The sequence below is a fragment of the Chelonoidis abingdonii genome, chromosome 16 (assembly GCF_003597395.2).
Source record: "Chelonoidis abingdonii isolate Lonesome George chromosome 16, CheloAbing_2.0, whole genome shotgun sequence".
In the NCBI taxonomy this organism is placed as follows: domain Eukaryota; kingdom Metazoa; phylum Chordata; order Testudines; family Testudinidae; genus Chelonoidis; species Chelonoidis abingdonii.
In genome coordinates this window covers 15,275,819-15,290,116 of record NC_133784.1, presented here as the reverse complement: position 1 = coordinate 15,290,116, position 14,298 = coordinate 15,275,819, and the positions used below count along the sequence as shown (strand labels likewise).

Here is a 14,298-nt window from a genome sequence, read left to right as displayed (position 1 = left end):
GAGGCTGAGGCCTGAAGGGCTCTCTGGGTTGAAGGCGTATGCATCCCTAGTGACTTCAGGGTGGCCCTGGAGTCCTTAAGGCCATGCAGCCTGGAGTCTGTTTGCTCCGAGAAAAGGCCCAAGCCCTCAAAGGGGAGGTCCTGGAAGGTGTTCTGGACCTCTGGAGGGAGGCCTGACACCCGGAGCCATGCTGAGCGTCACATAATTGCCCCTGAGGCAATGGTTCTTGCCGCAGTGGCAGCTGAATCGAGGGAGGCTTGTAGCGAAGTCTTAGCTACCACCTTTCCTTCCTCGATTAACACAGCAACTCTGAGTGCAAGTCCTGAGGCAAGCAATCCTTAAACTTGGACACAGTCGTCGAAGAGTTGAAGTTATGTCTATTAAGGATCGCCTGTGTAGCAACTTAGAATGGCATCGCATGGAGTGCCCAGACCTGGAGGCTCTGGAGATGATGCCCTATTGCTGATAGTAGGCCCATGGGGTCCAGAAAGGCCAGATCCAGAGGAGGCCACTGTGGCTGCCATGCTGAGTGGGACTCTCTGCTGGCCACAGTTCGATGTCTGCTATAGCTGGAGCGACCGGAGCTGGCCTTGGAGCCAGAGGATGCCAAACGGAGAGGACCAGAGTGGTGCCGAATGTTGAGTGGCTGTATGGTGCCACGAGGTGCGAGCCGGGGAGCAGTGCCTGGCTGACTGGGACCGCGAAAGGTACTGGGGAGTCTTGGGACCGGGACCGGTGCCTCTCACTCGGTGCCGGTGAGGTTGCTGGTACTGCGCTCCAGTGCCGGGCGACTGATGGTGTTGTAGACTGGCGTGTAGTCACCGCGGGTACATTCGCCTCCAGTGCCGTAATCTTGCATTGGGTTCCAGGTGCTGGGGAGTAGTGGGACACCGAGCTCGAATGGGAATGAGCAGTGCCAAGATGGTGACCTTGAGTGGCGCACCACTGCCAGCTTCCCTCTGGATTACACCCTCTTAGGCAACGCCAAAGGCTTCTCCCTGCAAGGGAGGGGATTTGGCGCCAACAGCTCAATGAGGTCTTGCGCTGCCTCGAAAGTGTCAGGCGTGGAGGGGTGCTTCAGGACCTCCTCCAGACATTCATCGGCACTGAACTCGCTGGGTACTGGACTCAACAGGGCCTGTGGCACAGGAGTTGACAGTGCCAGTTCTTGGCTTGGGCCCACAACCTGTCTTTGCATGCCGGTAGCCTCTCTGAGTGCCTTGGCAGCTCTTTGGGGAGAGCACCCTCTTTCTCCTTTCTTGTGATGCTTAGTTGGTGCAGGAGAGGTCAACCAGTGCAGAGGTTGGTCATCCTGTCTCGGTGTCGGCGATTTGCGTTGCCAGGGCACTTTGCACTGAGCAAGCCAGGCCTGGTGCTGGTCAGTCTGAGGCTGGTGGTTGTAACACAGCCTCCATGAGCAACTGCTTAAGGTGAAAGTCCTTCTTTCTTAGTGTGTGGTTTGAAGACCTTGCAGATTTTGCAGCACTCTGCCTGATGAGCCTCTCCCAGACACCAGAGACAGGAGTCATGGGGGTCGCTATTGAGCATAGACTTGCAGCACGTGGCACAAGCTTTGAAACCCTGGGCTTGCAGAATCCTCCTCAGACTAAGACTGGTGCTGGAACTAGCTTCCAGACACCTGAATAAATTGGTATTTAACTAACTGATAACTATCTAAGAACAACTAACTAGAAGACTGAAAGGCTAAAGGATCACTCGCAAGCGAGAGAGAACGTTCCAATGCCGCCACGGATGGTAAGAAGGAACCGAAGAGGAGTCGGGCCAGCAGGGTGCTATATACACCGTCATAAGGGCATCACTCTAGGGGGCTCCCCTGCCGTCTCAACAGGACATCCATGCTCGCAGTGCACGCACAGCTAATTGGAATGGATGTGAACAATCACTCAAAGAAGAACCAGCAGATTACAAAAAAAGAGGTAATTGATGAAAAAACTGCCCCGTCTATTTATGCAACAAACTCTCCTTTCTGTATGATTGTGAACCCACACTTCATTTACACAATTCAGTCATTAAGACCAGGCTACAGTTCACCCAACAGAACAGATGTCACAGGCAAATTGCTGGATAAAGTGTATGAAACAGAAATCGAGCAGTGTGCAAAAGGTCTAGAGGGTAAAATTGTTAACTTGAGTCTTGATGGGTGAAGCAATGTCCATGATGATCCTGTTGTACGTGCTTGTGTGACAACAGAAGAAGGGAATGTCTTCCTTACAGAAATAATTGATACATCAGGAAATGGATACACAACAGAATATTTACAAGTAGCAGCAGTAAAAGCTATAACAAACTGTGGGGAAAAATTAAAATGTCTAGTATGCAGCCTGGTCACAGACAATGCTGCAAATGTATCCAAGATGACAAGAAATTATTTAGAAGAGAGTCCTAAGCTACTAACATACGGTTGCAGTGCTCATTTGATGCACCTCCTAGTCAAAGACTTCAGTTCCAAATTGAGAAACTGTTTGGGACCTGAAAAAGCAGGAAAGCTTGTTTTTCTTTTCCAGATTATGAACAAAAAGGAAAATGAAGGTGAAGATGACTGAGTTAGCTGCAGAAGACAATATTTTAAATTTCTCATGTTGTTATGACTGACATAGTTGATTTATTTTTTTAAAAAAATATTTCATTTAACTATTTTAGTTAAAAACAATTTTAACAAAAACAAACCTGATTTTAAAGAACTTGAATGTTTAACTAAATTCAAAAATTCATATGCTTATTTTGTTAAAATATTATGTTTGTTGTTGAAGTAAAAACTCCAGAATATATAACATTGTTTTAGTTAAATAAAACAATTTAAATGTCTATCTGGTGGTGTTCTCCTCCTAATACAGCATGGCATGACAATCCTCCAAATACTGATGATTAACCTGTTGAATTGGAGATAGATATTTATGAAGTCATTGGGATGTGCCCTGCTTCAATTACCTTTGATGAATGAAATAACCAAATAATCATTCATTTTCTGATATAGCTGTAAAACTAATCTGAAAAGTTTTCAAAATAAATCACTTTAAAAATGTATAGTGTGTATCTTCTAAAAATGAAACCTGCATCTATCTCTGAGTTATGAAGAATATGTATTAAGGTCATAATAATGAACAAGAATGCACTTTTATGTAGAAATCCATGATTAAATCGAGTCTTCCTGACTAGTGATTTAAATCAATTTGATCTAAATCAAATTCACCCTGGTTATAACTATTTTTAAAAGTGTTAAATAATCCTGAAAAGTGAAAATAATTTAAAATCATGCAGTACAGCCTACTATATAAAATAATAAGGTATAAATGGCGAGTTTCAGATCTTTTAGTGACAAGGCCAAAGATTTTTGCGCTGATTTTCCACATACATTTCCATAAAAATTAAACCTCAAAAGATTTTAAAAGCTGCATGGATAGAATATACAAATAGACTATAAGATGTACTTTTACAGAGTCCAGTTCTGCACACACTTGCTCCCTCCATGCTTATATTTGCTCGTAGTTCCATTTAAGTCAATATAACTATGCAGGAGAATGTTTGCAGGAGCAGACCCTTAATAGCATTTTTAGAAAGTTTTCTCAAGAGATAATTGTAACACAGAATGGAAAATACTAGTTTGGTAGTAACCCAATACTATATTCCGATACGGTACTTACATTCTTGCTTAAAGGTAAAATATTCTGTGAGATGTCTACATTCATGGTTGCCTCTCAGAAGAAATAATGTATTTGGATACAGAATCTTCAAGACCCATAAGTATAACACACACTGTTGAAAAACAAACGTATCCAATGATAAAACAAATTAATTTACAATAATTTTTATAGAAAGGTTGCTAACAACAAAAACACTGTCCCCTTATAAAGTAGAAGAACATTAACAATGGCTTCAAACATTAGCCACTTCAAGGTACTATTTCAAATATTGACAGTGAGGATCATTTCATAACATTGCTCTCCTGATTCAGATGACAAATTCAGCAAGCAAGTTTTTACTTTCCTCAAAAAACAGTTAAAAACAGGCCTCAGGAAAAATATGTACTTCATTGGATGTTCACTGATAAAAAGATACTGATATTTGGTTTATCTGCAGAGACATCTATTGTTCATACAATCTGACCTCAAAGTAAAGATTCTAGAGATTATTTGGCAGAGTAACAGAGTTTTGTTGCGGTTTTTTGGTAAAAACTGAAGCAATGATAGAAAAAAGCTTATGTTTAAAACAGCTATATCCAGAACACCTAGAGATTATTCTGCCCTTTTTATTTTTAAAAACAAACAATTTGTTAATAAACACTAGTGATTTAGCAAAGTTGGAATTAATTCTTACTCAATTATCAGACTTAGTATACAGTGAAATCACAGTAATGAGCTTTATTTTACCACTACTGCAATTATAGGAAGAAACATACCGTACATACTTGTTCATCAGCCCATTCGTTTATAAGCCGACCCCCCAAAATGGATAGGTAAAAATAGCAAAAACTGTACGACCCTTTCATAAGCCGACCCTATACTTCAGGAGTTGGAAAATTTTGGCTCCCAGCCCATCAGGGTAAGCCGCTGGCAGGTCAGGACATTTTGTTTACTTGGAGCATCTGCAGGCATGGAGCCCCTTAGCTCCCTGTGGCCGTGGTTCACTGTTTCCAGCCAACAGGAGCGGCAAACTGCGGCCACAGGGAGCTGAGGGGATCCATGCCTGCAGACGCTCCAGGTAAACAAAAGGACAATGTATTAGATATTCAATTCAATGATTCCATAGAGCAAGGGTCAGGAACCTTTCAGAAGAGGTGTGCCAAGTCTTCATTTATTCACAGTATTTTAGGGTTTCACATGCCAATAATACACCTTACATTTACAGGGGATGGCGGATGGAACCCCAGACTGGCAGCAGGCTGAACAAAGTGGCGGCTGGGATCCCAGGCCAGCAGCGGGCTGAACGGCTGAGCCCGCTGCCAGTCTGCGGTTCTGTCCATCCAGGCCGACAGCAGGCTGAGCGCGGCAGGCGGCCGGGACCCTGGCTGGCAGCGGCGTGCCATGGGAAATCAGCTCATGTGCCATAGATTGCCGACCCCTGCCAGAGAGTTTAAAATCATCAAATTTTGCTGTAGACCCTTTTATAAGCCGACCCCTGCTCTTTGATGTGTCACTTTTTTTACCAAAAATATTCAGCTTATGAATGAGTATATATGGTACTCCCCCTATTTTCAGAAGATTATTAGGGGGAAAAACTCCTTTAATTTAAGATCCATTACTACCTAAGACAAGAACGCTGACAATCTGGGGCTTACAGTTTGTTTATTATTCTAATGCACTTTTTAGACTGAGCATAGAGGAAAAAATAAATTTCAAACTACACCAACCTGATTTAGAGGCTATTTTTATTTGATTTTTTTCTTTTAAAGACTAAGAACAAGTCTAAATCTATCATTCACTCTAGTCTCCTATTTAAAAAAAACAAAAAACAGTTTTTGGGGGAATAGCAAGCGTGTATTCACACATAAAAAGGATACTTCAAATTTTTTTAAAAGATATATTTACTGTGAAATATATTCCAAAATACTTTTTAACATAAAGACCCCAAAGATTAATTCAAATATCTGACAGCAAAACAAACCTTAACAGAAAGAAAGATGTATATTAAACAAAACTACCTGCCAGTCTTTCAATATTTCCATAGCTATAAGTTGTTCTACTGTATTTCAAAGAATATTAACACTTTATTAATGCTTCCCAGCCAGCAGTCCAGTTTGTAACAAAGGAAGTACTAACAAAGGAAATACTGACAGTTTGTAACAAAGGACGTACTAATCAACAGATAAGGATAGAGGCTAAAGAGTTTTACAAATTTAAAAAGTAAATATTATTCACTAAGTAAATTTGTACATTAAATGAGCAAATAAATATTGGTAAGAGAAGAGACTGGCAAAACGGTAGCTTCCTTTTGATTCTTTAGTCATTTATATGCATTTAGGAGTTATTTAACCAAGCCACTGGAAATTTGCACTTTAATGTCAATTCATGCAGTAGTAAAAATACATTTCTCTATACAGCAGACAGTATGTACAAAACCAAAAAAATCCCTTTCAATAACACACAATTGTTGTAGCAGTACCTTTTCTGCATTTCTATCCTTTTTGTTTTAAAATAAGTGAGGGGTGGCCCAGTGTGACTCACAAAACTCTTAAAGCCACTTTACTTTTAGTATGGAAGTGCAGTACAGACAATTTTCAGGTCAATTTCATCTTGATCCAATAGCTTCAACTACCTTTATGCTGGAACCATTAGTTTCCACAGGACTCGCCCTTCAATATTAAAAGTTAGGGCCATCTGTCTATACTGTATAAAGTGGGTTCTGCCTTCAGACTCCAGTCTGAGTGCTTGTCAAGGTTCCTTCCCCACTCTGAACTTTAGGGTACAGATGTGGGGACCTGCATGGACACTTCTAAGCTTAATTACCAGCTTAGATCTGGTATCGCTGCCACCAATTCACCAGCAGCTCCCTTCCTTGGGTAGCTGCAGAAACCTTCCCAGTTCCCGGGACACAGATCCAAACCCCTGATCCTAACACAAGGAAGAAATTAACCATCTCCCTTCCTTTCTCCCCACACTCCTGGAGGATGCAGATCCAACCCCTGGATCTAAAAAAAGGAAATATCAAAGAATTAGAAAAAAGGTTCTTTTTAATAAAGAAAAGAAAGGTAAAAGAGACAACTCATTCTGGAGATAGTACTTTACGCTTAGTACTATCTCACAGACAACAGATGACAAAACACAGAGGATGTTCCCCTGGCAGAAAACTTATATACAAGGAAACATCCAAATTTGATAATTCCCTTAATGGTACCAAGACCAAGTTACAAGAGAAAATAAACCAAATCTACTTTTCCTCCTTTCTAAAACTTACTAACTCTATAAGAGGCCTGGTTATCCTTGTAATCTGTTAACCTCTGGTCATGGAAACTGAAAACTCCTAACATCTAGGAAATACTCCCTCCTCCTTACTCGAAACGATCTGCTCTCCCAGTTGGTCCCTCGGTCAGGTGTCAGCATTAGGCACTTACGGTCGAACTTTTTAACCCTTACAGGTAAAGAGGATTACCCCTTAACGATCTGTTTATGACAGTGCCTATTATGAGCGCCAAATGGGCTTGGTGGATAGAAATATGCCTAGATTGTCGGGCTAACAGTAGTGGATCAACAGCTCCATCTCTAGTTGGACACCTGGTCGTCAAGTGGGGCCCCAAGTCGTCACCCTGGGCCCGTTTTGTTCAACATCTTATTAATGATCTGGATATGGAATAATTGCACCTTCAGCAATTCGCAGAAGACCTAAGCTGTCTGAGGGACGTAGATATCTTGAGGAGGGATAGTCCAGAGTGATCCAGCAAATGGAGGATTGGGCCAAAAGAGAATCTATAAGCGCATCGAGAGTCTGACATTAAGAAGAAGAATCCATGCACCGCACAGGCTGACTGGATTGCTAAGTTGGCAGTTCTGCAAAAAGAGCTGGGGATATACAGTGGACGAGAAGTGGTCGACGTCAGCAGTGTGCCCTTGTTGCAAGAAGGCCAATGCATATTGGGCAGTATTAGTCGGAGCACAGTGCCACAGATTGAGAGAAGTGATATCTTCCCTCTATTAGACACTGATGAGGCCACACCTGAGTATTTGTGCCAGTTGGGTCCCCCACCACAGAAGGGATGTGGACAAACTCAAGAGGGTCCAGACGAGGCAACAACAATTATTAGGAGGCTAGGGCACATGACTTATGAGAGGACTGAGACACGGGGCTTGTTTGTCTGCGAGTGAAGAATGGGAGTAGGGATTTATAGCAGCCTTCAACTACTGACGGGGGCGTCTCCAAAGATGAGCTAGGCTTCTCTCTGGGCAGATGACAACAAGAACAGATGGTCTCAGTTTTCAGGGAGGTCTAGGTTGAGTATTTAGGAAACATTATTTCACCTACGAGTGGTGAAGCACTGAATGGGTTACTAGGCAGATGGTGTAATCTCCATTCTTAGAGTTTTTAAGGCCCGGCTTGACAAAACCTTGGCTGGATGCTTAATTGCACTTGGTCCTGCTTTGAGCAGGAGTTGGACTAAATGACCTGCTGGAGTCTCTTCCAACCCTAATCTTATGATTCTAAGGACTATGTATCCGCTCTAGACTGTTTTAAACTAATTTACCATTATCTCATGAGTTACTGAACATACACCATGTCTCAAAATGAAGTCTTTGGAATAGTCTCTGAGCACAAAATTAAATAAAGACAAGCATTTTTCTATCAGACTGAACATTTTATTACAAAGATTACAGACACAAGCTAGAGATTTAAAGTTGATCAAACATAATTTTTAAAAGACCAGGTCAAACTGGAATAAGCTGTGTAGATAACCAAACACACCTACCACGGATATTTCAGAGGTGGAGGTGTATTTTAATACTTCTTCACTCCCTTGCATAGGTCCACAAAGCATAGCCCTTCCCATGCTTTCAGCCAATCCTGCTCCAGTCACAATACCCAACTATGAACTGTGCTGATCCATTAGTAGCCACCTCTGTACAGCAATGAACAGGCAAAGTCATTCTATGGGAAAAAGGCAAGTCTTTTTACGGAACTATTGAGTGTTTTTTTTTTTTAAAGATTATACTAGCTAATATCACAAGCATATTATTAAAAAGAAAAAAAGTCCCCAATGCCTGCGGGGATAAAATGAGTCTGCTTTTATTAAATACTGAATATAGTCCCATCTCCAAAGCACTTCATAGTTCTTGTGGTTGTAAAGCTTGAATAAGGTCCAATGTTTTAAGATACATTGTTTCCAGATGTTCTGCAAGGATGCAAATACAGCCGTCACATCTGTCAAGAACAGTGTTTACATTATACGCAGAAGGATTTCTCTAATCAACCAAAACAGGTCATGAAGATTCAAGGAATGCTGTGGAGAGCATCTTTCATTTTAGCTTTTCTTTATATGTTGATTTCTGAGGCACCACTGCATTATCTTTTGCTTATTATACCTAACAAAGCAAAACAGCTCTGTGCACACACCTGAATGGTACACATATGCATACTGCTTCTGAAACATTACAATTTTAAAACACTACAAAATAGCATGCATCATGCCCTAGCACAGGACTACTTAAAAAGCGATGCTCACAAATATATTTACAACTTAATTTGTGTCAATTTTTTTTAAATTAACATTAAAATGTAAAGATACTGTCAAGTTAAATTCTACCATCCAACTCTTTCTGAACCAATTCTCCAACACTTCCAAACTCCTGGACCAATGAAACTTGAGAGAATTATGTTCTTATATTCTAATTTCAGAATCAAAAGGATACATACAACATACTTAGTGCCCCTGGCTACATGTTAATAGAGCAGCATAGATTGTGAACGCTACAGATGCCCTATAGTCCATCCTCTGCAAAGATGGCTATGGGAAGGCAGGAAAATCAGTAGGGCTGCTAGTTACATAAGAACAGCCGTACTGGGTCAGATCAAAGGTCCATCTAGCCCAGTATCCTGTCTACCAGTGGCCAATACCAAGTGCCCCAGAGGGAGTGAATCTAACAGGTAATGATCAAGTGATCTCTCTCCTGCCATCCATCTCCACCCTCTGACAAACACAGTCTCGGGACACCATTCCTTAACCTCCATGAATTTATCCAGTTCTCTTTTAAACACTGTTATAGTCAAAAGTTCCAAAAGGGCAGGCTGACGCACTAGTCAGTATCTCTTGGTCAACACGTCTTTGGGATGGGATGAAGCATGGCAAGGAAGAATTCACATTCAGAGGTCAGAAGAACTGTGTATTTTACAAGAAGATAAAAAATGTTTTCTTACAGTAAGGTTTAGGACAGAACAAATTAATGTATACAGTTACCTCTATACTAAAATAACCTCTGTCTACATAGTCACCAAGGAAGAGGTATCTTGTATTAGCTGGTGATCCTCCAACTTCAAACAGCTTCATTAGATCAAAGAACTGGCCATGAACATCACCACACACTGAAACAAAAATACTGTTTAAATGAACAAGAAGTCTCTTATTTATGGAAAATATGACAAATTTATAAACTAACTTAGAGATACAACATATTTTCCTAAAGAAAGGTTCATTCTTCTTGACTGGTAAACAATAAAATATGTTGATATAAAACTAAATATAGCCTTTACACTAAATTTGGTATTTCCTACTTGTCAGCAAAAAACAAAAAAAAAATCCCATTTATTATTTTTATAGTTCAAAAAAGTTTATCAAAACACATTTTACATGTAAAATTGACTGACTTTTTAAACAAAGGAAGTTTTACCAGCAATTAGTGAATTGAACTGATTATTTCTGGTCACCAAGTTTGTCAAGATTTCAGAACTCATCTCCTCCTACTTCATTTTTATTGACAGATTGGGAGAGGAAGACAAGCTCTCCTGCTTTTTTTTCAATTCCCAATTGGTCTCTCAACTCTGAATGAGCTATTCATTGAAGTGAACCAGATGAATAAACCGAAATGAAGACAGTATTCTCTCTACACCTGCAGAAGAGGTGACTGCTTTCAAAAGCTGGTTTAACAATTCAACAAACTCTGGTTCCAAGTAATTAGTCAATGACTTCCACCAGTTCAATAGATTGACTTTCTTGAAGACTTTGGCAGAAAACATGTACTACTAAATTATTTTTTTAATTCAATTGTAATGATTTAATAAGAGTATAATAAGTTTGACCTAAACATAGGTTAAATTGAATTTGAAATCATCAATAGGTTTATTTTTAAAAGAAAAATGTATTTAATTTAAACATTTAAAATATCTGAAAAAAATCCCATAAATAATCAATTTGTATTCACTCTGAATGGCAGCTATATAATGTAAATAATATATTTTCTATCTGGTTATTTGTGTCTTTAAAAATAAAAAAGTTTAAAAGATTAAAGTATCATCTTTATCCAAGCCAAATATGGTCTGTGACGGGTCAGAGCCTGAAAGCATTACAGTATCTTTTCAAAAACAAGAGTCATTTCAAACTTTCCAACTGGATCAGGTCCTATCTGTTGTACTAAATTATACACAACAGTTTTATCACGTTGGTCTCAACCCATTTGAGTTAAGACTACCAAGAGATCACCACATTTTACATGAAAACTTGGATTCTTAAGGCAAAACAATCATGAATATTCCTCATTCACAACTCCTGTTCAAAATATTTGTTTCAGCAAATGGATGCTCTAGCATCATCCCACAAATTTTAGACTGCAATTCCAATCTTCTCTTTGAAGCTCATTTTTCTCTTCTGGATTATTACATCTTTTAGTAACATTTATTATTGTTATAATGATTACAAAAACTGCTTTGCCTGTTGACATTGTATTAACAGTCCTACTGCTTTTCCCAAACATGTTTTATTCCTTCCTTTCTTCCACATCATTTTTTGATTCAACATTATGTTGAGTACTCAAGGAGAATGACACAAAAGCAGTTCTGAGGGAAAGTTCAATATGATTGTTATGATAAAGATCTCTTTATATTTATTTTCCCCCAAGAAAAGGCCTTCTAATTAAAATGATTTGAAATTTTTACTTTAAGCATCAAAGAAATAAACTAAAGGTATTACCTGTAATTGGAGCTTCAACTTCTATCATAGTTTTCTCTCTTCGTAGAATTGCAGCACCCTCATTGATGATTTTAAGTGCAATTTCTTCATCTACCCGACCTTCTTTTACTAAGTGGTTCTTCAAAATGTCAACCCTAGGTTTTCCATCTATATCAAACACTTCTTCAGATGTCAAGCGATGTGTTGGTGGAAAAGGGACAGCTAAAATTTAAAGAGGTGAGGAATATCAATATTAGTAACAATTAGTTTTTTAAAAAATACACTGGATGTAAACAGAGCAGAACTGAACTGTACTGATTAGCTTCCATGCAAAGTGGGATAACATTTACCAAATGTGTTTTTTAAATTTACATATTTTGATGATATCACCGTAACGCATTTAGATATATCTAAATCAAATTATTAATTCAGTCATGTACTATCTATGGAAATACTGGACACTGTAACTGCACAAGTCTGGACATGCCCAGACAGCAGCAGTGCCTGAGAAAGGTGTTTGACACTTCACTGGAGGACCATCCCTAAACCGCCAAATAGCAATGTGAGGACATCAATTTAGATTGTGTCAATTACTGGTGCACCCCCATGGAGCGATGGTCTCTCTAGAGGGGCCCACAAAAACAGACAAGCATGACTGGTGAGGCTGAAGCTTCTCAACATGACAGCACGTCAAAGAGATGGATGACTAATGTAGGAGCAGGGTCCTAACACCTGACCACCCCCACACAAGGACGTAAGGAGCACACATTAGGAAGGGCAAAAAAGAATTTGAAGAACAGCTAGCCAAAGATTCAAAAAGTAATAGCAAAAATTTTTTTTAAGTATATCAGAAGCAGGAAGCCTGCTTCAAAACCAGTGGGGCAACTGTCTGATCAAGGAGCACTCAAGGACGATAAGGCCATTGCAGAAAAATGAAATGAATTCTTTGCATTGATCTTCAAGACTGAGGATGTGAGGGGGATTCCCAAACCTGAGCCATTCTTTTTAGGTGACAAATCTCAGGAACTGTCTTAGACTGAGGTGTCATTAGAGGAGGTTTTGGAACAAATTGATAAACTAATCAGTAATAAGTCACCAGGCTCACACAGTAGTCATCCAAGAGTTCTGAAGGAACTCAAATGTAAAATTACAGAACTACTAACTGTGGTATGTAACCTATAGTTTACATCAGCTTCTGTACCAGATGACTGAAGAGTATCTTATGTGACACCGATTTTTTTTAAAAAGGATCCAGAGGTGATGCCAGCAACTATAAGCCAGTAAGCCTAACTTCAGTACCAGGCAAATTGGTTGAAACTATAAAAAAGAACAAAATTACCAGACACATAGATGAACATGATTTGTTGGGGAAGAGCCAACATGGTTTTTGTAAATGGAAATCATGCCTCACCAATTTACTAGAATTCTTTGAGGGGGTCAACAAGCATGTGAACAAGGGGAATCTAGTGGATATAAAATTTACCTAGACTTTCAGATTTTGACAAGATCCCTCACCAAAGGCTCTTAAGCAAAGTAAATGGTCGTGGGATAAGGGGGAAGGTGCTCTCATGGATCAGTAACTGGTTAAAAAGATATAAAACAAAGGGTAGGAATAAATGGTCAATTTTCAGAATGGAGAGAGGTAAATAGTAGTGTCCCCCAAAGGTCTGTACTGGAACCAGTACTGTTCAACATATTCATAAATGATCTGGAAAAAGAGGTGAACAGTTGGGTGGCAAAATCTGCAGATGATATAAAACTACTCAAGATAATTAAGTCCAAAGCAGACTGCAAAGAGTTTCAAAGGGATCTCACAAAACTGGGTGACTGGGTAACTAAATGGCAGATGAAATTCAATGTTGATAAATGCACATTGGAAAATAACCCCAACTATACATATAAAGTGAAATATAAATATAAAACTATACAGGTAAATTAGCTGTTAACACTTAAGAAAGATCTTGGAGTCATGTGGATAGTTCTCTGAAAACATCCACTCAATGTGCAGCGGCAATGAAAAAAGCAAACAGAATGTTGGGAATCATTAAGAAAGGGACAGATAAGAAGATGGAAAAAATAATCTTGCCTCTATATAAATCCATGCCACGCCCACATCTTGAACACTGTGTGCAGATGTGGTCATCCCATCTCAAAGATACATTGGAGTTGGAAAAAGGTAAAGAAAGAGACAAGAAAAATTATATGGAATATGAAATAGCTTCTGTATGAGGAGCAATTAATAAGATTAGGACTTTTCAGCTTGGAAAAAAGACAGCTAAGGGGGGATATGATAGAGGCCTAAAAAATCAAGAAGGGTGTTAGAAAGAAACAAAGACATGTTATTTACTCCTTCTCATAACACAAGAACTAGGAGTCACCCAATGAAATTAATAGGCAACAGATTTATAATAAACAAAAAGGAAATATTTCTTTGCACAATACACAGTCAACCTGTGGAATTCTTTGCCAGAGGATGTTGTGAAGGCCAAGACTATAACAGGGTTCAAAAAAGTACTAGATAAATTCATGGAGGATAGGTCCATCAATGGCTATTAGCCAAGATGGACAGGGAACGTGTCCCTAGCCTCTACTTGCCAGAAGCTGGGAATGGGCAACAGTGGATGGATCACTTGATGATTATCTGTTCTGTTCATTCCCTATGAAGCACCTGGCATTGATCACTGTTGGAAGAC

The 14,298-nt window shown here is 39.5% G+C and overlaps 2 protein-coding genes across 11 annotated transcripts in view; one reads left to right on the top strand and one right to left on the bottom strand.

Annotated features, from left to right (window-relative positions):
* The window catches only part of SEC24C (SEC24 homolog C, COPII coat complex component), a 647,635-nt gene that overhangs the window by 127,642 nt on the left and 505,695 nt on the right, over positions 1-14,298 (top strand). The gene's annotated exons all lie outside the window — the stretch shown is intronic.
* The window catches only part of PPP3CB (protein phosphatase 3 catalytic subunit beta), a 102,009-nt gene that overhangs the window by 64,938 nt on the left and 22,773 nt on the right, over positions 1-14,298 (bottom strand). For all 10 annotated transcript variants that reach the window (XR_004372097.2, XR_004372096.2, XR_004372095.2 and 7 more), the window contains exons 2-4: positions 11,627-11,827; positions 9,902-10,026; positions 3,663-3,774 (exon numbers count right to left, since the gene is read on the bottom strand). Coding sequence is in view for 6 of the 10 variants with exons in the window: in XM_032768706.2 (XP_032624597.1) it covers positions 3,663-3,774; positions 9,902-10,026; positions 11,627-11,827 (438 nt within the window). In the remaining 4 variants the exon portion in view is untranslated. The remainder of the gene's footprint in view (positions 1-3,662; positions 3,775-9,901; positions 10,027-11,626; positions 11,828-14,298) is intronic.